Source organism: Lactuca serriola, chromosome 4 (genome assembly GCF_051521515.1).
Source record: "Lactuca serriola cultivar US96UC23 chromosome 4, Lser_US96UC23_V15, whole genome shotgun sequence".
NCBI lineage: Eukaryota > Viridiplantae > Streptophyta > Magnoliopsida > Asterales > Asteraceae > Lactuca > Lactuca serriola.
The window spans coordinates 181,172,335-181,197,483 of NC_136411.1; the positions used below are offsets into that span (position 1 = coordinate 181,172,335).

General features: G+C 37.5%; 1 protein-coding gene and 1 non-coding gene across 2 annotated transcripts; one reads left to right on the top strand and one right to left on the bottom strand.

Annotated features, from left to right (window-relative positions):
- Positions 1 to 15,559: 15,559 nt before the first annotated feature.
- LOC145099044 (uncharacterized) lies at positions 15,560 to 17,148 on the bottom strand. Its single transcript, XM_079036630.1, has 3 exons — positions 16,860 to 17,148; positions 16,301 to 16,790; positions 15,560 to 16,103 (listed from the first exon to the last, which is right to left on the bottom strand). Exons 1-3 carry the CDS (start codon positions 17,146 to 17,148, stop codon positions 15,560 to 15,562), a joined length of 1,323 nt encoding a protein of 440 aa, XP_078892756.1.
- On the top strand, positions 16,682 to 16,788 carry LOC145103471 (small nucleolar RNA R71). The gene has a single exon (XR_013706563.1). It is a non-coding gene; the product is annotated as a small nucleolar RNA R71 (small nucleolar RNA).
- Positions 17,149 to 25,149: the final 8,001 nt, after the last annotated feature.

Below are 25,149 nucleotides of genomic sequence, written 5' to 3' on the forward strand. Positions count from 1 at the left end.
GAATTTTTGGAAATTGTTTGATAATATTTTGGCTTTTTAAGAGCTTAAAACACATTTAAATGTGTTGAAAAACCCTTAATTAATATTACAAAAATCCGGAAAATTAATATCCAAAATTGTCTTAATCACATGAGTTATAAAATTTCACCATTTTAGAAAAATGTTTGTAACTTATCAATATTAAATTTTGACACAATATTGACATAATTCTATTGTAGCAGTAAGTATATTAGCATTAGATTTCAACTACACACTCACTAGCATATACCATTATTGTAGGATTCAGTAGTGATACAAGTGGAACTTATATCAATGCATCATTTGCATCATCTCAATGCATAGTGAGTATTCGCCACTCCCCTATTTTCGGTTTTAAATGTTTTGGGGTGGAAAAACATGTCCTAAACTATTTATATTCGTTGTATTTGTTTGACTCGTATAAACTTGGTTGCTATATTTTGCATATTGTGAGTATTCACCACTCCCCTATTTTTTATTTTTAAATATTTTGGGGTGGAAAAGCATGTTCTAAACTACTTATATTCGTTGTATTTATTTGACACATATAAACTTGGTTACTATATTTTGCATATTGTGAGAATTCACAACTCCCCCTATTTTCGGTTTTTTAAATGTTTTGGGGAGGAAAAGCGTGTCCTGAACTATTTATGTTCGTTGTATTTATTTTGACTCGTATGAAACTTAGTTGCTATATTTCGTATGTATGTGTATGTTACTTTAATTCATGAGGATTGTATCGCGGTTAAGTCCCTGGAATCTCTAGACACAACTCATTAACTCTTTTGAGCCTATGGTTATTATGGATAGCGCTATCAGGAGGTAGATAACTCCTCACTTGCACGATTCGCTTGAGTGCATTTTACCATTTTATTCACTATGTTTGCGATACACATAGTAGTCAATAGGGCACGATTCGGTCATAAGGCTTGGGTTGTGAACTCATGAATGGAAACTTGATGCACATACGAATCTTGATGCACATACGAAACTTGTATTCTCATGTTAGCAACGACACTTGTATACTTATTTTAGCAATGAAACTTGTATACTTATTTTAGAAATGAAACTTCTATGCTTATTATAGCAACGAAGTTTGTTTCTCATTATAGCACCGAACTTTTATTACTAAAAACTTATATACTTGTTTTAGCAATGAAATTGTTTGCTGCTTGTAACAACGAATATTATTTCGATTCTTGAAAACTCATTTTAGCAATAGACTTTTATTTATGGAAAATTTTATCAAAACTTTTATTTCGATTCTTGAAACCAATATTATTTTTAATCTATGAGTACTCACCAACTATTTTTATAGTTGACGCTCGTTTTACATGCTTTTTCAGGAATTATCGAGTAAGTGGCACTTAGGGACACTTCACTTTTAGGAGTATTCACATGTGTTGTATTTTAGTTACATTGTAATTTCTTTTAAAAATTTGTTCAAACTCATTGTAAATTTGTAATGCTTTTATTACTATGGTTGGTGTTGTCTTTTAACTTTTGCTATGAAACCCTTTATACTGCAATGCCTCGTGTTTCCGCCTTAGCGGGGTGTGACAACGGTTTCAAAACCCATCATTGTGTGTATCTTCTCCTTATAATCAAGAAGAGGTTTGTGCATTGAAATTTGAAGATTCGGATATAGTTAAGCTACCCAAGCATACATAATCTAGAAATTACAACTTTAGATACCTCAATGGAGCTCTAGGAATTGTTCACTTTCTTTGAGTATCTGTGTGACATCCCAAAAATCTCGGCCAGAAAAGACCGATTTCATTTATGCTTTTTAAAGCATTTTCAGAGTAAATCCGTTTGATTTTAAAAGAGATGCGGAATTTGTTCCCAAAAACAAAACATGATAAAATAGATATTTATCAAAACATTTGATATAGAAATATGATTTCATTTCATAATCAAAAGTCGGGATGTCATGTTCCGATATAGATCATAAAGCATAAACGATTACATTACAAGTCATTCAACAAATATATACATATGCAGACTTGTAAACAAAAACGACTTGATGATTCGCCGATCTTAAGCTCTTGCGCCACTTCCTGTAATACAATTAAACTGAGTGGGTCAGGCTTGGGAGCCTGGTGAGCATATAGGGTTTTCAAACCCACAATAATTATATTTAATTACAACAATCAACAATAAATCCGATTACCCATTCCCGTTATCCTCACCTTACGTTCCTAAAAATAACGTCTATTATAAGGAACTTATTTCAGGATTTTCATCGGGACGGACATTACTGCAGAGGGGCTTCGTCAACAATAAGTGTCCTAAAGGCAACCATGTGAGGGATAGAGTACACCGGTGAACACGTCGTTCACAACACCTACAGGTAATGAGCCTGCTAGTGTTCCACAGGACAGTCTAGAATAGTCCGTGGTCGTCATCCATACTCTGCTGAATGACTAGAATAACACCAATAACACCGAGGCCTCTCATCTGTTTATTTCACACAAATTATCTACCCATGTTCTACCCAACATATTAGTAGATAAAAATATACATTTTTATACATTGTTTAAAAACCTGTATAGCATGCTTTAATCAAAACATATTCCACATAACAGATGAGGCACACACACATAACACGTATTTCATAGAGAATATACATTCACATATATAACCACAAAATATATACACGTAGCACATATTTTATATTAAATACTTCATAATATTGCGTTGGAAAGAAAATAACTACACACTCACTTGATTAGAAGATGATCCGACAGCACTACGGCTTATAGAAGTAGCGTCTCTCCGTAGATCTGGAAGATCTTCACAAAAACCGGCTCCTCGCGGGCAGGGCTTCGGCTCGGGAATAACGCTCTTCGGGATTCTCGGGGCTTCGGATCTCACTTCGGGGCTCGGGAATAATACCGGGGCTTCGGGATACAAACGACATGCAAAACGAGGCAAGGGACTAGATAGAAGGATGGAATTTGTGAATGAAACCCGGCTGCCTTCGGATCCCCTTTTATAGTTGCTGACCCTCGCATGTATGCGGGGCGTACGAGGCTACGCGGGGTGTACGCCTCGGGGGTCGTCAGCGCTTACGTCATCGGCCCTCATACGTCATTGCACACGACTTCGGAGTACTCGAGTGCTCTTCGCTGTACGCGGTGCGTACTTCGGATAGACCGCCTCACCTCTCTTCGGATAATATCGGAGGTTAATTAAAAATAAATATTTAATATTTAATAAACTTCAAAAATTCATATCTCCTTCATACGAACTCCGTTTTCGACGTTCTTTATATCCACGCGAAGGTGAGACTACGTTCTACAACTTTCGTTTAGACTCCGTCGGCTAATTTTGACTTTTATTTTTATTAATTATTTTTAGAAGGCCCGGACAGGGAAACTTCGTTATAAAATCATAACTCCTTCGTCCGACGTCCGTTCTCGCTTGTCTTTTCATCGTTTCGATACTAACAATGAGATCTTCGATTCTCATTTAGATTGTTTCGGCTAAAAACCGCTCGATTTCAAATCGAGTATTCGGGCTGCATACTGCTAAGTTGAAACTTAGAAAAATCATAACTTCCTCATACGAAGTCAGATTTGGGCGTTCCTTTTATGCACGCTCTCGGTTTAACGAAATCTACGACTTTCATTTAGATCGCTAAGGCTAAATATCGCTCTATCTTAAATTCATATTTTACGTCACTCAGCGTCGTGCCGGTTCTGTCGCGAAACTTCGACGTGTCATAACTTCTTCGTTATAACTCAGATTTTGGCATTCCTTATATCTCCGGAATCCTTGTTTCAACCACTACAACTTTATGCAAAGATATCGGGCATATCTAATACTTTAATTTTGACGCTTATTTTATTCTTAATTCATTAAATTATAATAATTAAGAACACACACATAAATCACATAATTCACATAATTCACAAATAATACATTTTTATTATTTCAAATTGGGGTTACAAAGGTTAACCTAGACTATTACATTGCTAAAAATGGCAAGCCCAGAAATACGGGCGTTACAATTCTCTCCACCTTAGAATGATTCCGTCCCCGGAATCACACACCAGCAAGCAAATGCGGATAGCGACTCATCATGTCACTCTCCGTCTCCCAGGTGAGATTCGGCCCATTCGTGTGTTTCCATCGGACAAGCACTAACTCAACCATCTTACGTCGCAATTTCTTAGTCTTTCGGTCAACGATTGCCTCTGGTTCCTCAATCAACCTTTTGTTCTCATCGATCCTCAACTCCGAAAGTGGAATCATGTCGAGAACTTCTCCCGTGAACTTCCTCAAGTAACACACATGAAAAGTGTTATGAATTCCATTCAGTTCTTCGGGTAGTTCGAGCTTGTAAGCTTGGTTCCCAATCCTCTGAAGAACTTTAAACGGTCCAATAAACCTTGGACTTAACTTTCCCATTTTACCAAATCTTATAAGTCCCTTCCATGGCGAGACTTTAAGCAAAACCGAATCTCCAACTTCAAAAGTCATCGGTCTTCTCTTTTTGTCAGCATAGCTCTTTTGATGATCCTGAGCTGCTAACATTCTTTCCCTAATTATTTTCAACTTTTCAGCCGTTTGATGGACTATCTCCGCTCCCATAAACTGCTTTTCCCCAGCCTCAAGCCAACAAGACGGCGTACGACACTTCTGTCCATACAATGCTTGATAAGGTGCCATCTTTATGCTCGAGTGAAAACTATTATTATAGGAAAATTCTACCAAAGGTAAATGTTCATCCCAATTACCTAGGAATTCCAAGGTACACGCTCTCAGCATATCTTCAAGTGTTTGTATCGTCCGTTCGCTCTGACCATCAGTCTGTGGATGGTAAGCTGTAGTTAAACACAACTTGGTACCCAATTCCTCTTGTAGACTTTTCCAAAATCGTGAGGTGAAACGACTATCACGATCCGACACAATCGTTAGCGGAACACCGTGAAGCCTCACAATTTCCTTCACGTAAGAATTCGCAAGCTTTTCCATAGACCATTTCTCCTTTGCTACTATGAAATGCGCACTCTTAGTGAATCGATCAACGACCACCCAAATCATGTCGTGACCACTTTTTGTTCTGGGTAGTTTAGTGACAAAATCCATAGCAATGTCTTCCCACTTATCCATAGGCACAGGTAATGGTTCTAAACTCCCGTATGGTTTCTGATGTTGTGCCTTGACTCTTGCACAAGTCACACACTCGGCCACATACTTCGCAATGTCGAGCTTCATCGTCGGCCACCAATAATAGGGTTTCAGGTCCCTATACATTTTTGTGCTACCGGGATGAATAGAGTACATGGTTTTGTGAGCTTCTTCCATCAGAAGATCTCTGACTCCTCCTGTCTTAGGTATCCAAATCTGATCTTGGAACACCTTTAGTCTGTGACTGTTTATACCGAACACCAACGTTTTGCCCAAACGTTCCTCCTTTCGGTCATTCTTCTCAGAAGCTTCGCTTTGAGATTTCTTTATACTTTCCAAAATAGTCGAGACAACTTCAATTCTCAACGCTCTTGGCCTTCTCCTTTCAAGATTGACTTTCCGACTGAGAGCATCAGCAACAATATTGGCCTTACCGGGGTGGTAAAGTATCTCACAGTCATAGTCCTTAAGTAATTCCAGCCAGCTTCGTTGCCTCATATTTAATTCTTTCTGACCAAAAAGATATTGGAGACTCTTATGATCAGTGAAAAGTTTGCACTTCGTGCCATAGAGGTAATGCCTCCATATTTTTAGTGCGAAAACTACCGCTGCCAACTCTAAATCATGAGTCGGGTAGTTCTTTTCATGCTCTTTCAATTGTCGAGACGCATATGCGATCACCTTATCTCTTTGGGTTAAAACACAACCCAATCCAACTCCAGACGCATCGCTATAAACAGCGAAGTCTTCAACCCCATCGGGTAGAGAAAGTATCGGTGCCTCGCATAGTTTCTTCTTTAGTCTCTCGAATGCTTCTTTATGCTTATCACTCCAAGCATAAGTAGCTCCTTTGTGGGTAAAAGCTATTAATGGACTAGCGATCGAAGAAAAGCCTTGGATAAACCTTCGGTAATATCCGGCTAATCCCAAAAAGCTTCGGATCTCCGTGGGACATTTCGGTTGTTCCCACTTCATTACAGCTTCAATCTTTGCTGGATCAACCATTATCCCTTCTTGGTTGACCACGTGACCCAAGAATTCGACTTCTCGAATCCAAAAATCACATTTGGAGAACTTCGCATATAGCTTCTCCTTCTTCAACACTTCTAACACTTCTCGTAAGTGTCTGCCATGCTCCTCTTGGCTTTTTGAATAAATCAGAATGTCATCTATGAACACTATCACAGATTTATCAAGGAACGGATTACAAACTTTGTTCATCAAATCCATGAATGCTGCTGGAGCATTGGTCAGTCCAAACGATATAACCAAGAACTCATAGTGTCCATATCGCGTTCTGAATGCAGTATTCTCTATATCCTGCTCTCTTACCTTTAGCTGATGATATCCTGACCTCAGGTCGATCTTTGAAAAATAACTTGAACCTTGTAGTTGATCGAATAGGTCATCAATCCTTGGCAACGGATATCTATTCTTTATTGTTGCCTTATTCAGCTCTCGGTAATCAATGCACATCCTCATGCTTCCATCTTTCTTTTTTACGAATAACACCGGAGCTCCCCAGGGTGATGAACTAGGTCTAATGAAACCTTTGTCCAATAACTCCTAAAGTTGCATCATTAGCTCCTTCATCTCCGTCGGTGCTAATCGATAAGGTACTTTTGCAATTGGCGTTGTTCCAGGCAACAAGTCGATACAAAATTCTACTTGTCGATCGGGCGGTAATCCAGGAAGATCTTCGAGAAATACTTCCGGATAATCACACACAACGGGAATATTCTGCATCACCTTCTTTTCCTTCTTAGCATCAATCACGAATGCTAAGTATGATGTACACCCCTTGGTCAAACATTTTATGGCTTTCATTAGGGAAATGATCCCAGAATTTACTCTGCGTTTATCTCCATACACCATAAACGATTCCTTTCCAGGTGGATTCAATTTCATTATTTTCTTCTTGCATAAAATTTCGGCATCATTGGCGCTAAGCCAATCCATTCCCAAAACGATGTCGAAACCGTTAAGTTCGATAGGCAATAATTCCTCGTGGAACTTATTCCCATTCAGATCAATTAAGATGTTTTTCATGCGATAGCTAACAGGTACAAACTTGCCACTAGCAACTTCGACTAATAAGGCATTATCTAGTCTATCAACAGGCAAAGCTAGTTTTCTACTAAATTCATGCGATATAAAAGAGTAGTTGGCTCCAGAATCAAATAAAATTTGGGCAGACAATTTGTTAACGAGAAAGGTACCTGAAGCGACATCAGCTTCATCTTTAGCAGCTTCCAGTGTCATCTGAAATGCTCTCGCCTTTGGCTTTGGCGGAATGTTGGGTCTTGCTGCTTCCTTCTTTTTCGGACAATCCTTTGAGATGTGCCCCTCCTCACCACAACCATAACATAATGCCTTAGCTTTCCACATTTGAAGCATGTGGTTTCCCCGCCACACTTCCCATGATGCTTCTTCTTGCACTTGTCACACCATTTCGCCTCTACCTTTCCTCCACTTCCTCTCGAACTAGACTTCGAGAATTTACTTTTCTTGCTGGACCCTGAAAATCCATCGATTTTCCTTTTCTCGCCAACCTCTGACCTTTCCAGACCTTTTTCCCTGATCTGGGTCTCAACATTTCTAGCAGCCCAGATGGCGGCTTTCAATGTGGTTGCTTGCTTAACCATTGGACCATAGTCCGCTGGTAGTCCAAGGGCAAACTTGTTGACCTTAGAGAGTTCTGTACGCACCAAATATGGGATAAACTTCATCTTTTCTGTGAAACTTGCAGCGTATTCAGTAACGCTCAATTTCCCTTTCTTCAAATTCTGAAACTCATTACTGATTTCCAGAAGGTCCTGCTCGGAGCAGTATTGCAGTTTTAGTTGTTCCACAAAGTCTTCCCAAGACATTTTGCTTGCTTCTCCCTTGGGCATAGAGTCAGCTAACAGCTTCCACCAACTCAACACGCCAGATATTAGCAGAGGGATCGCAAGAGCGGTCTTCTGCCTGTTGCTGCATTCGCAACTTTCAAACATAGTCTCCATTTCAGAGACCCAGTCCATAACTTGCACCGACGTCGGGCTTCTGGATAGACATGGTGGTTTGGATGCCATGAAATCCTTATACTTGCACCCACGACCATCATTTCCTCCATACTGGTTATTGCGTCTAACCACTGGTTGTTCGTCTTGACCAATGATCCCACTAAAGTTTTCTCCTTCAGACTGCCCTCCATTCTCTTCGGGCTCTTCCGCTTGAATTGACGGTTCTTCACGATTCTGCCTAAGCAGGCGTCTTGTTTCTTCCATCTGACAATCCAACATTATTTGAATCATCATTTGTACACCAGCCATTGTTATCGGCTCAGGTGGATCAGCTACGACATGTACTTGTTGAATTACAGGCGATTGATTCCTGTTTTCATCAGCATTTCCAACTCCGCTTCTTGTTCTCACCATTTTTGATCTACACACCGAATAATTTCACCTTATTACCCCAAACGATTACATGCTAGTTCTAATATCGTATACATACGCTTAGAATCCTAAACACATAAACCTTCAGATCCGGTTGGCAACAAACCGTAGATCCGAACAAATAATATCATGTATGGCAACATATTAGCACAAAAAAGCATTTTAGGCAACTCTCCTAAAATAAACTAGTGCTCGTGTCTAAATTTATCAGACACACATCTCCCAATCTCCACTTAGCATCTTAAGTTTAAGTCTAGAAATCCTACAAATTCCTAGTTCGCTAAAACTAATGCTCTGATACCAACTGTGACATCCCCAAAATCTCGGTCAGAAAAGACCGATTTCATTTATGCTTTTTAAAAGATTTTCAGAGTAAATCCGTTTGATTTTAAAAGAGATGCGGAATTTGTTCCCAAAAACAAAACATGATAAAATAGATATTTATCAAAACATTTGATATAGAAATATGATTTCATTTCATAATCAAAAGTCGGGATGTCATGTTCCGATATAGATCATAAAGCATAAACGATTACATTACAAGTCATTCAACAAATATATACATATGCAGAATTGTAAACAAAAACGACTTGATGATTCGCCGATCTTAAGCTCTTGCGCCACTTCCTGTAATAAAATTAAACTGAGTGGGTCAGGCTTGGGAGTCTGGTGAGCATATAGGGTTTTCAAACCCACAATAATTATATTTAATTACAACAATCAACAATAAATCCGATTACCCATTTCCGTTATCCTCACCTTACGTTCCTAAAAATAACGTCTATTATAAGGAACTTATTTCAGGATTTTCATCGGGACGGACATTACTGCAGAGGGGCTTCGTCAACAATAAGTGTCCTAAAGGCAACCATGTGGGGGATAGAGTACACCGGTGAACACGTCGTTCACAACACCTACAGGTAATGAGCCTGCTAGTGTTCCACAGGACAGTCTAGAATAGTCCGTGGTCGTCATCCATACTCTGCTGAATGACTAGAATAACACCAATAACACCGAGGCCTCTCATCTGTTTATTTCACACAAATTATCTACCCATGTTCTACCCAACATATTAGTAGATAAAAATATACATTTTTATACATTGTTTAAAAACCTGTATAGCATGCTTTAATCAAAACATATTCCACATAACAGATGAGGCACACACACATAACACGTATTTCATAGAGAATATACATTCACATATATAACCACAAAATATATACACGTAGCACATATTTTATATTAAATACTTCATAATATTGCGTTGGAAAGAAAATAACTACACACTCACTTGATCAGAAGATGATCCGACAGCACTACGGCTTATAGAAGTAGCGTCTCTCCGTAGATCTGGAAGATCTTCACAAAAACCGGCTCCTCGCGGGCAGGGCTTCGGCTCGGGAATAACGCTCTTCGGGATTCTCGGGGCTTCGGATCTCGCTTCGGGGCTCGGGAATAATACCGGGGCTTCGGGATACAAACGGCACGCAAAACGAGGCAAAGGACTAGAGAGAAGGATGGAATTTGTGAATGAAACCCGGTTGCCTTCGGATCCCCTTTTATAGTTGCTGACCCTCGCACGTATGCGGGGCGTACGAGGCTACGCGGGGTGTACGCCTCGGGGGTCGTCAGCACTTACGTCATCGGCCCTCATACGTCATTGCACACGACTTCGGAGTACTCGAGTGCCCTTCGCTGTACGCGGTGCGTACTTCGGATAAACCGCCTCACCTCTCTTCGGATAATATCGGAGGTTAATTAAAAATAAATATTTAATATTTAATAAACTTCAAAAATTCATATCTCCTTCATATGAACTCCGTTTTCGACGTTCTTTATATCCACACGAAGGTGAGACTACGCTCTACAACTTTCATTTAGACTCCGTCGGCTAATTTTGACTTTTATTTTTATTAATTATTTTTAGAAGGCCCGGACAGGGAAACTTCGTTATAAAATCATAACTCCTTCGTCCGACGTCCGTTCTCGCCTATCTTTTCATCGTTTCGATACTAACAATGAGATCTTCGATTCTCATTTAGATTGTTTCGGCTAAAAACCGCTCGATTTCAAATCGAGTATTCGGGCTGCATACTGCTAAGTTGAAACTTAGAAAAATCATAACTTCCTCATACGAAGTCAGATTTGGGCGTTCCTTTTATGCACGCTCTCGGTTTAACGAAATCTACGACTTTCATTTAGATCGCTAAGGCTAAATATCGCTCTATCTTAAATTCATATTTTACGTCACTCGGCGTCGTGCCGGTTCTGTCGCGAAACTTCGACAGGTCATAACTTCTTCGTTATAACTCAGATTTTGGCATTCCTTATATCTCCGGAATCCTTGTTTCAACCACTACAACTTTATGCAAAGATATCGGGCATATCTAATACTTTAATTTTGACGCTTATTTTATTCTTAATTCATTAAATTATAATAATTAAGAACACACACATAAATCACATAATTCACATAATTCACAAATAATACATTTTTATTATTTCAAATTGGGGTTACAAAGGTTAACCTAGACTATTACATTGCTAAAAATGGCAAGCCCAGAAACACGGGCGTTACAATTCTCTCCACCTTAGAATGATTCCGTCCCCGGAATCACACACCAGCAAACAAATGCGGATAGCGACTCATCATGTCACTCTCCGTCTCCCAGGTGAGATTCGGCCCATTCGTGTGTTTCCATCGGACAAGCACTAACTCAACCATCTTACGTCGCAATTTCTTAGTCTTTCGGTCAACGATTGCCTCCGGTTCCTCAATCAACCTTTTGTTCTCATCAATCCTCAACTCTGAAAGTGGAATCATGTCGAGAACTTCTCCCATGAACTTCCTCAAGTAACACACATGAAGCCACAAATATACTATAACATGTATTGGCTCAATTAAACATTTGAGCTCTCATTGTATCATCCCACATAACACTAGCAACTTAAGTCTAAACTATTATTACTAGATTCAACTTTTTAGATTATTATTTCAAATCCATTCCCAAAATTTTCAATTTTTTTTTATAATTTTCTAGCAATTTACTTTTTCGACCCCCTACCCCACACTTATTACATACAATGCCCTCATTGTATGCATAAAGTAAATTAAAAGCAAGAAAAGGGAGAAAAGGAACAAACTCCCATGTGGTAGTAGTGGCGAGATCGAATTCTTCACATGTGAGTAACTTGAGCATCTTGAACTCGGACTTCTTCAAATATGGAACTTGGAATTTTAAGAAATGAGATATGTAAATGTACCGACAAAATTTGAACCTGAAACTTCAATCTCCTATAAACGTGGTGTAGAAACGCTTCAAAATATAATAGACCAATGTGGGAAGCATACGCCACATGGAATGGTGTAGAAAAGAAGAAAAATGGAACTTCTACATTCCACGTCGTGGTGGAGAATCACACGACGTGGCTTCGAATAAGTTCATTTTCTGAAATTGCATATTGAACTCAATCCACGACGTGTAGTTGGTGTCCATATCATGGAAATTGGGCATCACAGAAAGCTTTTCTTCTTTAAATAAGTGTAATGTGGACCTGTGTCTTATCATATTAAGATCCTTGTGAATGTAAATAACGTGACTCTTCTCTAACTCGCTTCTCTCTCAATTAACCCCACACTTATCTAAGATTGTGGGTCTCGACTCATAACTCTAAATGACACAACTTTTCTCGAAAAATTCTATTTCTAACTCTTAACTTCTTGCTCATTAAAACTTAAGAAATCTGCAACAAAACAAGTTATAGAAAAGAGAAGGAAATAATCATCCATCCTTTGGTTACAAGTTCCAAACAAATAAAACGATAAATAACCAAGTTCCAAAACCAAATAAAAACAACTTCAAATAAAAAGAAAAACTAGTAATCATCTTCATCGCCTCGAGCTCCACTAGTTCCTGCCCCGTCTCCTTGTCTTGTCCATAGTTCTTCCCATGTTGGAATATACGGGCAATGAGGTGGCATCGTGGGAGGTCGCTCCATATTCAGATGTATAGATAAAGCATCGAGCATTTAGGTGTTGTATTTAACACCTCCACGAATATTGTCTAAATATAAACCAACCTGGCTTTGAAACGGGTCGGTCGGTATACCGCCATCAAATGGTTAGGGTGGTTGTTGTGGTTGTCCCCTCTCTCCTCAGCCTCTCACATTCCTTCGCCTTGTTCTTCTTGTTTCCTAATTTGTTGTTCTTCATCCTCCGGGGGTATCACATAAACTCCTCCCACATTCATTACAACTCGCATGACACCCAAAACATGGATAGTTAAGTCACTATCCTAAAAGAGCGTTAGATTCCTAATACAATTAGGAGTTAAGATGCCATAGGACCGGACAAGTCGGGTAAATAAATGTCCACCCGTGATGGGACTACCAGGTCTAGAGTTAGTCCCCTTTCTACCCATAAATCGCGTAAGAATATACGGAAGGTCGCAAAAAAACACCGGGGGTGATTATGCTCCATAAATAAAACAAGTTTTGAAGAGGCACTTTATCTCCATGATTTTTATGATTGATCGTGAAAGTAATGAGGCGATGGAAAAAATGATACACGGGATTCCAAATTTGCCCTTCGCATGCATCACTAGAACTATACTCGTGATTCGATATAGTCCTCCAAAACTGGACATCAAAAATCCCGGAAGTGAAGTCTCTAACACATCCCTATAAGAATAAAACAAAAAATGGTGAGAGTATCTCCACCTCGGTATAGAGTCCCATGCGCCATGCGAATTCCCGAAGACTACATTCACGGTACACGCCTCCCAATCTAAAAACAAGTACCCGGTTGTAAGTCGGATCGACGGTTTTGTCCTCAAAACTCACGGTGGAAAAGAACTCCATCGATAATTCCCGATAGACGGGTTCTTGAAGAGAAAATAGATTCCTCCACCCGTTGCAAGTAAATGTAACGCCCTCCCCCATAAACATTTTCGTCCAATATCTTTCCAGCTCCATCACTATACCAACCCCGCGTAACCACGCCCAATCCATAGCGGAAGCAACTGCAAACTTACGGTTATATAACCATCCCAAATGGTTTTCATGATTATTCAACATTGCATGGGAAATATTTTGCGGAAACTAGTATAGTGGGTGAATACTTGCCACATCAAATAGGGTCTTGTGCTTGAGGAACTGCCCTTTGAGGAACATTTTTTCCTGAAATGACCAACAAAAATGAAACAAGCCAAAACAGCCAAGTTATCAATTTATATGGCAAAATAGGAAATTGGCCGCCCAGTTTCCACATCGTGGGTTTCAACTCCACGTCCTGGACATGGTTCGCTACGTGTTTCTGGAACGGTCCATCTCTGGTCAAAATTCATCATAAATCTCACTTGGGGTTTGTTTATTTCATTAATCTATGGCCTTATATCACACATACATTCGGAAATAACCAACTAATGGACTTATTTTTTGGGTATTTCATCTCTAAGGAAACCCTAACCACCAAATGCATAAAATGTAAAGAAAACTATAAGACTACTTGATATAACACTTACCTAATGACGTTTGAAGACAAAGGATGCAAGAAATTTGGAAGAAAATGATAGAAAATGGCAGAAAATCAAGTGTGGGGCTTGAGTTTTTCGTCCGTGTGCAAAGAGTAAGCAAATAGGGAATGGTCAAAGCATGTAGAATAAAACTGGTCCCCCCCCCCCCCCGGTGTTTTTAAAGTCCACGTCGTGGGCTTGTATACTGGGCCTAAACTGATCAGGTTACTCCCTTTTTCCATGAAGTGGGCTTTTAACCCACGACATAGAATTGAGGTTTTTCACTTCTAATGTCCAATTTTAATATAAAAACCTTAATTTATTTATCATTCACAAAAAAAAAGACCCCACATATGATTTTCACCACTTTATTTAATAATTAAGACATTCAGATGATTAATTATCCTACAACTCAACTAAAAATGCAAAAGTTAAACTAATTTTAAAAACGAAAAGAAATTCAAACCAAGCTCGGGTTGCCTCCTGAGAAGCGCTTCTTTTTATTGGAGTCTTGAGCCAGACTCCATGCCACCTTATGTTCAATTTGTCGGAGTATCCATCACCATTTCCACCTTTTGCTCCTTCCATTATACGCTTGGACTCGTCTAAGTACGCCTTTTTGGAATTTTCTTTTTTACCCTTTACATCTCCTTCTTTGAGCTTCCTTTTAATTCCCATATTTTCCACATGTTTAACTTCATTATTTTTAAGCTCCACAGGCACCATCCTCTTTTCCACAATTGAACTCCTTAAATTAGAAGTAACATCCTCTTCATCACTGGACACCAATTCTTCACTTTCTTCACTTACCCTAGATGTTGGAGTTTTATAAGCAATAACTTCAAAGACCATAGGAACAAATGCTCTTGGTTTGGTGAGGTTTACTTGTCGAATCTCTTCTTCCATAATCTTTTCTAATTCCTCAAGTTCAGTCTCTTCATCGACATTGAAAACTTCATCTTGAACATCACTCCCTTGGAAACCATCTTTTACTCCAATAGTAGTTTCATCATCTCCCACTCTCAAGGTAAGCTTGGATTCACGAATATCAACCAAGGCTCTAGCAGTATTAAGTAAAGGGCGACCAAAGATAATTGGAACATTTTTGTCTTCTTTCATGTCCATTATGACAAAGTCAATTGGAAAAATCAATTTTCCAATTTTAACTAAAATATCTTCTACAATGCATGTAGGATATGTCACTGAACGATTGGCCATGTGAATTGTCATTCTTGTAGTCTTCAACCTTGGAATATTAAGCTTTTGATAGAATGAGTAAGACATTAGATTTATGCAAGCCCCAGAATCAGCTAAAGCATAAGTCTTCAAATTATTCTCAAATTCACATGGAAGAGTGAGGCGTCTAGGATCTCCCATCTTCTTTGGTAACTCTCCCATTATCACTTTAGAACTATGCTCACTTAGAATTACCTTGGAATTCCTTTCTAATTACTGGCGAGTATTGATTAAATCTTGCAAAAAATGGGCATACTCGGGAACTTTAGATAATGAATCAATGGAAGTGGTATTTATTGGAATACCATTCACTTGTTGCATAAACTTCAAATGCTCCTGTTCCAGTGGATGGATATTAGCTCGGGAAGGAAACGGTAAAGGAGGACGATAAGCAGGAACATCATCTAAATTTTTCTGATCAAAATTATCCCACGTCGTGGAAATTGGATCTCCACGTCGTGGATTCAATGTTTCAGCAAGTTTATTTTCTTCGAGTTTGGACTTCTTTGGCTTTGGTTCAGACTGAGATGGATCAACTTCTAGTGCATCAAGGAACCCAGAAATGGTATCCTCTTCGGTTTCTATTACCATGACATGTGATTGAGGCTTTTTCTCGGGGATTTTTGGAGATAATTTATCTTGTACAAGAGTAGTTAGTTGACTTAGTTGGACTTCAATATTTTGGATCGATGCTTGGTGATTCTTAGCAAGGCTTGCTGTCCCTTCATGATACTTTGATGTTCCCTTATCACTGCATCTGTTTCATTGTGTCTTTTCTCGAAAACCTCCATAAATATGTGTAACATAGATTCATGATCAACTTTTTTCTCTGGAGGTGGTTGTTCTTTTTGGTAGAAGCCTCGGTCAATCTGCCTATACTTATCTTCGTTTTGCTTCTTGTATTCATTATATGGTAGCCACTAACTTGTTGTTATCCTCCAATTTTCATCATACTTTTCCCCACTTGAGTAGCAAACTTGCACCTTTTTATTTCCATGTTCATCCAAGTGGCAATCTTTTGTTAAGTGTGAACCATTGCACCTTTCACAACCAACTCTAATAACATGAATTGATTGGTCCATCTTGGTCATTCCTCTATCCATAGTTTGAAGCATAGCTAGTACAGCAACCATGTCATCAGAATTTCCTCCCCCAGTTCCTTTAGCTCCATCATATCTTGGATTATGGTATTCACGAGAATGCTTTGAGAACTCTTCAACTAACTCCTTTACTTCACCCGAATTTTTCTTAGTAAGTGGTCCTTGAGAATCAAGTAGTTTCATTGTCATAACATTCAACCCATCATAGAATATAGACACTTCTTGTTGTATGTTCAGGTCATTTTGAGGGCAATTTCTTAGTAACCCTTTATAACGCTCCCATGCCTCATAAAGTGATTCAGCCGGATTTTGCTCAAAATTGGCTATTGTCTTCTTGATTTTAGCTATTTTTGAAGGTGGGCAAAGTTATTCCAAAAATTGCTCTCGCATTTGTGCCCAAGTAGTAATTGCACCGGGTGGAAGTGCTTTCAACCAGTCTCTTGCAGCCCCCTTAAAAGTAACGGGAAGCATCCTTAACAACATAGTCTCTCTTGGAACATTCGATACATTAAAATAATCCGCAATATCATTGAACTCATCTAAATTTTTATAAGAATCCTCATGATCCTTCCCAGAAAATGGTACATCTTTAGATGCAGTAAGAATGTGTCCCTTTAGCTCGAATGTTGCAGTGGTGGGAATTGTAGGTTGTACTAAACCAGAACCAACATCGCCTCTTATCTGCTTCTTGTATTCCCCCATGGACATATCAGCAATTTAAGCCATCTTGTTCTTTAGCTCGTCCTCAAAATCACTTTCTTCAAACTCGGGTTTTGTATCGTATTCGGTTTCTTTTTTATTTGCATTTTGTTCAAAGCCTTCTAATTTGCTATCTTCCTTACTTTGACTACTAGATACCCCCACGTTCTTTCCTTTCTTCTTCCCAAAAACCGATTTAAGGTCTTTAAATGGTGAGCTCTTTGGTGGTTGGTCTTCTTTCATGTTTTTATCTGCCTTTTTGTGAAGGGCCGACTCTGGATCTTTAACCGGTGGTACCAAAGGTTTGTTGGAACCTCTGGTCATGAACTACTGCAAAATAAACAAGAATAAAAACGTAAACCTGAACAAAAACTAAAAAATAAAAATACTAAAAATCCTTTCCTAACTGAACCCACGTCGTGTACTTAAGGTCCACATCGTGGTCTCAGATCTGAAACAAAAATTAATGCAGAAAATTAACTTTTTGCAGGTTTTACCCCATAAAAAGGAACGATTAATTCAAAGCAAATAAATTAACAATTAAACTAGTCATTCCCCGGCAACGGCACCAAAAACTTGATGCATGCAAATAGCTACACCTAATTTTACCTACTCTTCTACTAGCTATTCGACTCAAGGCAGTGTACCCCTCGCAAATAGTATAGCACAAAAGTCGGGTATCGAACACAGGGAACGGAATCAATTATTTAACCTACTTACTATTAAATTAATCTAAAATTCTAACAAAAGTAAAATGGGTTTTTATCTAATTTTGAAAGTTTAGATGAACTTAATTTATCAACAACTATTCAATCAAATTATAAAAACACTTATGTTAGTTTGGATCCACTTTCCTTCAATGGTTTAAATATTAATTATGACAATTCTCGTTGGTTATCAATTAAAATATTATTAGCAATTCAATTCCAAATTTACTAATATTCAATTAAATCATGTAGAACTATACATGGTCACACATAATTTAACACAAAATCAATTATTAGATAGGATTGGAGCTATGTAAGATTGGGTTAATAAACACAATTATGGTCACAATATGAGTTCTCCAACACAGCCAAATTCAATACTTCAATTACTTATCTAAGATTGGTTTGCTCTTAGCTCTAGTAATATAATGTTCATTAAATTACTAGGTAGTCAAATTCATGCAGATTAATGGTCACTAACTACACAAAATATGAATTAAAGCAATCAAGTATCAAGTTAAGCATGCTAGGTATAAACAATCACACACAAGACATTAACCAACTAGAAAAGTATAAATTAATATAAACAAACCATGAGTTCCAGCTTCATCTAGCTAACAGTAGCAACTATATTTAGCTACACATCAAAATAATCACACTAGTAAGCTTCATATTCAAAGACATAGTAATGTACCAAACTATAAATGAAGTATGATCTCCTTCTTCTTCCTTGGTTGAAGCTATGGGGTTTCTGACTTGTATTCTTCTGAAGAACGACTTCTGGAACTCTATTCTTCCAAAAACCAACCCTCAAACCCGTAAGTGTTAAAGATATATATATATATATATATATATATATATATATATATATATATATATATACTTATCATGAAATTACATTCCACGTCGTGGAATAAGGCTCCACGTCGTGGACTAAGATGAACCCTTATCGGGCAAGGATCTCGACTTTGCACGTACTCATCTTCCAAAATTTTTCTTTCCACGTCGTGTAAGTGATATCCACGGCGTGGATACAACTTTTTTTGTGGGTTTTCTTTTCTTAGTCTTCCAAGCCTCCAAAGTTCCTTCTTTTGTCACTTTTTGTCCTTATTCTTCAAAATGACTTCTTTTGGTTGTAAAATACAATTTAATCTGATAAGTACCATTATTCAATGCAAATAACCAAAATATGTATAAAAATATATTCAAATATTGCCTAAAAGTATGTATAAATATTGCAATATCATGTTTACAATTTATGTTTATGGTTTCAGGTACTTCTGATTCAAATGGGAAGGGTCCGACCTGATGGCACAACATCCTCCCCTCATGATTTCTGCATTTGAAATACTTGTACTCTGATGTTTTGAATGTTATGACTTGATGTTGGTTTTGAAAAATTAATGAATGATTTGATAGACTTTAAAATGAAAATTTTCACCACTATTTTGGGTTGTTACAATAGTAATTAGTATTACAGATATACAATGTTAAGTTGTGTTTAAGATGCATTCACAATGTCATTCACATTATGAATATAACAATTTATTTTTATTATTTTTGATGAAATAAATTCACAGAGAATATCTAATGTATTAAAATTTATTTACATTGTGGATCTGTAGTCAACTATAGAAAAAATTTAAAACATTCATTGTCATTAACATTTTTTTATTTCATTTTGTAGGAATTGGTATTCAAAGTGAAAAAAAAATATAATGTAATTTTGCAGGAATTGGTATTCAAAGTGAATAATAAACTGAAGTTTGAAAATTTAATTGAGATTTCAACAACAACATTCACAGAAAGTGATGAGTTGAAAGAAATGAAGAAAGTCTTTGAACAAGAACTCAATTATAAGAGTCAAAAAGAAGATGAAACAAATGTAATGAATGAAAATGAAGAAAAATGTGATGGGAATGAATCTAAAAAGGATAAAAATGCGAATGAACTTGAAATATCTAAAGATGGAAAATGGATGGAAATGAGGTGGATGTTAATAAGGGTTATGTACAAAATACACCAACAAACAAAATAAAGAATCAGCCATTTACATTAATGGTAACACCAGGAAATTTGTATAATGATCCAAAATTCCATGGGATTGTTGATTGTGGTGAATGTATTTTAAATTTTGATGATAACGATGATGATGATGATTTTGTTAATGTATAAAGATTTACATAACAAAAAATTAAGAAAACAATAATAGATGATAAAAAATACTAAAAAATCATCAATGCCTAGTTTTTCACTTGGACTTGGTCGAGGTCTAACACAAGAGTTTCAGGAAGAAGATGAAAAACTTGATGAAGAAGGAAGTTATGATTCAGAAGCAACAGAAGAGGAAAACAATATCTTGAGAATTAAAGATGCTCAAGAGGGAAGAAAAAATGTAGGAAAACAGTTTAAAAACGCATCACTGTGTGTATCTTCTCCTTATAATCATGAAGAGGTTTGTGCATTGAAATTTGAAGATCTGGATATAGTAAAAGTATCAAATCGAATACTTTCCAAGATTGGTAATAGCAGGTAATAATTCATATTATTTTTTCTTTAAATAGAATAGTATACATAGGGATGAGCATAGGACGGAACCGGTACCGACCCGTACCGTTCTCGATTTCCCGAAAACCGAATTTGGTCGAAAGTTAATCTTGAGTACCGGACCGAATTAACAACATCGGTACCGGTACCAGGAATGGTGCCGATTTTCAGTACTAGTACTGGTACCCGCGGTACTGATTCCCGAATTTCATGTATTTGGAGTAGCAAGTACCGTCCCATATTTTTAAATTCGGTATGGTTCGGTACTGGTTCCGGTACGGTATCGGGATTTGGGACAAACTGCTCATCCTTAAGTATACATACAAAGATAAATTAATTTTCTATTAACTATTATTAGTTTTATTTGATTACAGATTAAATGAGAAGGTATTTCAAAGTAAGAGAGGTTATGTGCTTGGAAGAGGAATGATCGAAACCATGCAAGCAAGATTATGTGTATATGCACATGTCATCGATGATTGGAGTGATGTTTTGAACTATGAAGAAAAGAATAAATCGAATTCTATAGTGAAGCAGTATTTCTTTGATACGTCAATGGTGGTAAGTCAATTATAAAATATGATCACTATAAATCTTAGAATTTTTATAAATTGTAAATTTATATAGTCATTAATGGATTGAAAATGTTAATCATATAATAAATAAACTTTTCAACAGTTCTGAATAAGTTATAAAATTCACACAGTGAATCCTATAATGATTCAGAGTGTGAATAATTATAAATTTAAAATGTACCGTATTGTGAATTTAACAATTTAGTTCTTAAAGTTTGATGCGTATTTATATTTTTTTGCAGAGACAGCTTGTATATACCAAAAAAAAATCCTTTCATTGAAAGATCTGACAAATTTGAGTCAAATATAAAAGATGAAATGAAAAAAGATAATGAACTTCTGTGTCACACCACCGAACCGTCTGAAATAAACGTCGGAAACGTCCGGGGGCGGGTGACGTCATGCGTAGTATCACAATAATTGCATCATAGTAATCAAAGTAAACATAACCATTACATTATAATATGAATATTTACATCAGTTTTGAAACATAGTTTATATACACCAAAATGAAACAAAAGTTAAAAGACGAGTCTACAAAGTGCTCCGTCTTCTCAAAAGCTGGCGGGTGTACCTGTCTACTAAAGCCCTGAGAATACTAGTAAGTTTTGAAAGAGTATCAGCATAAAGCTGGTGAGTTCATAAGCATTTTTAGGAAAAACAATTCTTGTTGATATCAATTAAAAGTGTTTCTCAAGAAAATCCCATATTCTCTTATGAAGAGCGTGATTAAACCCATTTCCTCTATGATTTCTTGGTTCATACTATTTATGTATAAACCAATACCAGATAGACAGTTAATTGTGTGGATCTGCCCTAAACCCACAACCAAACAAGCAACAGGGAATGAGGCGGAAACCACACATTCCACAGTCTATCAGGTATTCTTTATTCATTATTAGGATGCATAAACTAATAAATCATGGAATTAATAATGAAAGTTCGTTAGTTACTTGTTAAGCAATCCGTTTATGAAAGGCCGAGTTATCCCGGGAAAATCCTATATTTTCCCTAAAAGTAGTTTGTTGGTTATCCGTTCTAAGATGAAGTGTACAAGTATCTACCATACTTATATCGTTTAACATAGTTTCCCTGGAAGACACTGGTTACTTGAAGTATATTAGCCTTATTACATAAATAAAACTAATAAATATGTGGTGAACTAATTCCTGAAGGAATTATTAATACCCTCTAGTAATCAAATCGGTTATCACTTTGAGGTTAGTTCACTTGATTCATTATTACAAAAGTAAATATATGTTATCTATGTTGCGAGTTTTATAACCATACATTAACTTGATATGGCATGTAACGGGGCCAGTATCCTTTATGACTTTGTCACCCGAGGCATGCCTGCCTAACTGTAGCTAGCAGTTCACGTAACGCCTGTGTTTCTGTGCTTGCCATTTTTTGCAATGTAATAGTCTAGGTTAACTTTTGTAACCTATTTTGAAATAATAAGAATGTATTATTTGAGTATTATGTGTTTTGTGCTTAATTGCTTAATTATGTGATTTGATTTAATTAAGAATAAAATAAGCGTCAAAATTTAAGTATAAAATAAACCCGATATCTTTACATAAAGTTGGCCGAAACGAGGTTTCCGAATATATATATAGAACGCCCGAATCTAACTTCGTATAAGGAAGTTATGATTTTCCGAAGTTTCGACTTAGCAGTATGCAGCCCAAATACTCAATTTGAGATCAAGCGGTTTTTAGCCGACACAATCTAAACGATAATCGAAGATCTCGTTAATTGTAGTGAAACGATAAAAAGATAGGCGAAAACGGACGTCATATGAAGAAGTTATGAATTTATAACGAAGTTTTCCTGTCCCGACCTACTAAAATAATATAATAAAAATAAAATTCAAAATTAGCCGACGAAATCTAAACGAAAGTTGTAGAGCGTAGTCTCACCTACGCGTGGATATAAAGAACGTCGAAAACGGAGTTCGTATGAAGAAAATATGAATTTTAGAAGTTTATTAAATAATTAAGATTTAAATTTAATTATTAAATCCCGATATTATCCGAAGGAGGGGAGGAGTCATCGATCCGATCTGAACTATGCCCAGCATAGTTGAGTACGCCCAGCGTACCCCGATGCATGCACCGCCTCGGACTCGAGTGCTCCGATGACGCATGCAGTGACGATCCGAGGCAGTACGCCCCGCGTAGAGCATTATGCCCAGCGTAATGCGAGGCCTCAGCCTCCTATAAAAGGCTTGCGAGGGCAGCCGATATTTTTGCTCTTTTTCTCTTCTCTCTCTCCCGTTTTGCATTGTTTTTTGTGCCCGAATTATCCCGAAGCCCTGGTATTAATCCTAAAGCCCTGAAGATCCCGAGCCGAAGCTCTGCCCGCGAGAAGCCAATTTTTGTGAAGATCTTCCAGATCTACCGAAGAATACTACTTCTGCAAGTCGTAGAGCTGTCCGGTCATCTTCTGATCAAGTGAGTGTGTAGTTACTTTCTTCTAACGCATAATTATGAAGTATTTTATACAAAATACGTGTTATGTGTATATTTTGTTGTTATATGTGTGAATGTATATTCACTTTCTTCTATCTCATAGATATGATTTATTCTCTATGAAATACGTGTTATGTGTATGTGTCTCATTTGTTGTTTGGAATATGTATTGAATGAGAATGCTATACAGGTTTTAAACTATGTATAAAAATATATTATTTTATCTACTAATATGTTGGGTAGAACATGGGTAGATAGTTGATGTGCGATAAACAGATGAGAGGCCTCGATGTTGTTGTTGTTGATCTAGTTATTCAGCGGAGTATGGATAACGACCACAGACTCTTTCTAGACAGTCCTGTGGAACGCTAGCAGGTTCATAACCTGTAGGTGTTGTGAACGATGTGTTCACCAGTGTACTCTATCCCCCTCATGGTTGCCTTTAGGATGTCTATTGTTGAGGAAACCCCTTAGCAGTAATGTCCGTCCCGATCAAAAATCCTAGATTAGGTCCCTTGAGATAGATGTTGTTTTAGGGACATAAAGTGAGGATAACGGGAATGGGTAATCGGGTTATTGTTGGTTGGTGAAATTAAATATAATTAATTGTTGTGGGTTGAAAACCCTATATGCTCACCAGGCTCCCAAGCCTGACCCACTCAGCTTTATTTGTATTACAGGAAGTGGCGCAAGGGCTAAGTGGAAATTTGAGTTGAGTGTCTGTTGAATTTTAGACACGAGCACTAGTTTATTTTAGGAAAGTTGCCTAAAATGCTTTTATGTGCTAAATGTTATATGTTGCCATATATGATACTTTTTGTTCGGATCTATGGTCTGTTGCCAACCAGATCTGGAAACCTTATGTGTTTAGGATTCTAAGCGTATAACGATGATATTAGAACTAGCATGTAAACGTTTCGGAGTGATATGGAAGATCGTAATATCTTTCATGAATGAAGATCTAAATTTCACTTTATTCGGTGTATAGATCAAGAATGGCAATAACCAGAAGTGGCGTTGGAAACGCGGATAAAAACAGGAATCAACCGCCAGTGATTGAGCAAATACCTGTTGTAGAAGCAACACCATAACCAATAACAATGGTTGGGGTGAAATCCATGGTTCAGGCTATGTTAGCCGAACAAAGGGAAGAAATACGACAGATGTTGCATGAAAATAGGGATGAACCAATCATACCTATTGAGGAACCCGAACTGATTCCCGAGCAATCGGAGGAAGGGAATAATAGTTGCATGGTGAGTCAAGTTGGGACTCAAGGAGAACGAAGGAACGACCCGGAAAGGAGAAACAACAAAGATGGGCGAATGTACAAGAATTTCTTGGGCGCCAAGCTGCCAAGTCTTTCTGGAAGCCCGAAGCCTGTTGAGATTATGGATTAGATCTCCAAAATGGAGATGGTATTTGAAAGTTGCAACTGTAGCAACAAACAGAAGACTGTCTTTGCAGTTAGACAACTGAAGACTGGAGTCTTGAGTTGGTGGAAGTTGTTGGCAGATACTATGCCACGAGGAGAAGCCCTAAAAATGTCATGCGAAGAGTTCTTGGAACAACTAAGGGTGCAGTATTGTTCAGAGATAGATCTGATTGATCTCAACAATGAGTTCCAAAACTTGAAGAAGGGGAGGATGAGCATAGATGACTATGCTACTGCATTCACTGAGAAAATGAAGTTATTTCCGT

Coding starts and splice junctions, on each gene's coding strand:
- LOC145099044 (XM_079036630.1), bottom strand. CDS start 17,148: ATGGGGGAATACAAGAAGCAGATAAGAGGCGATGTTGGTTCTGGTTTA. Junction 16,791..16,859: donor GTTGAAAGCACTTCCACCCG/GTGCAATTACTA, acceptor CTTCAAAAATAG/CTAAAATCAAGAAGACAATA. Junction 16,104..16,300: donor TGCTACTCAAGTGGGGAAAA/GTATGATGAAAA, acceptor ACAATGAAACAG/ATGCAGTGATAAGGGAACAT.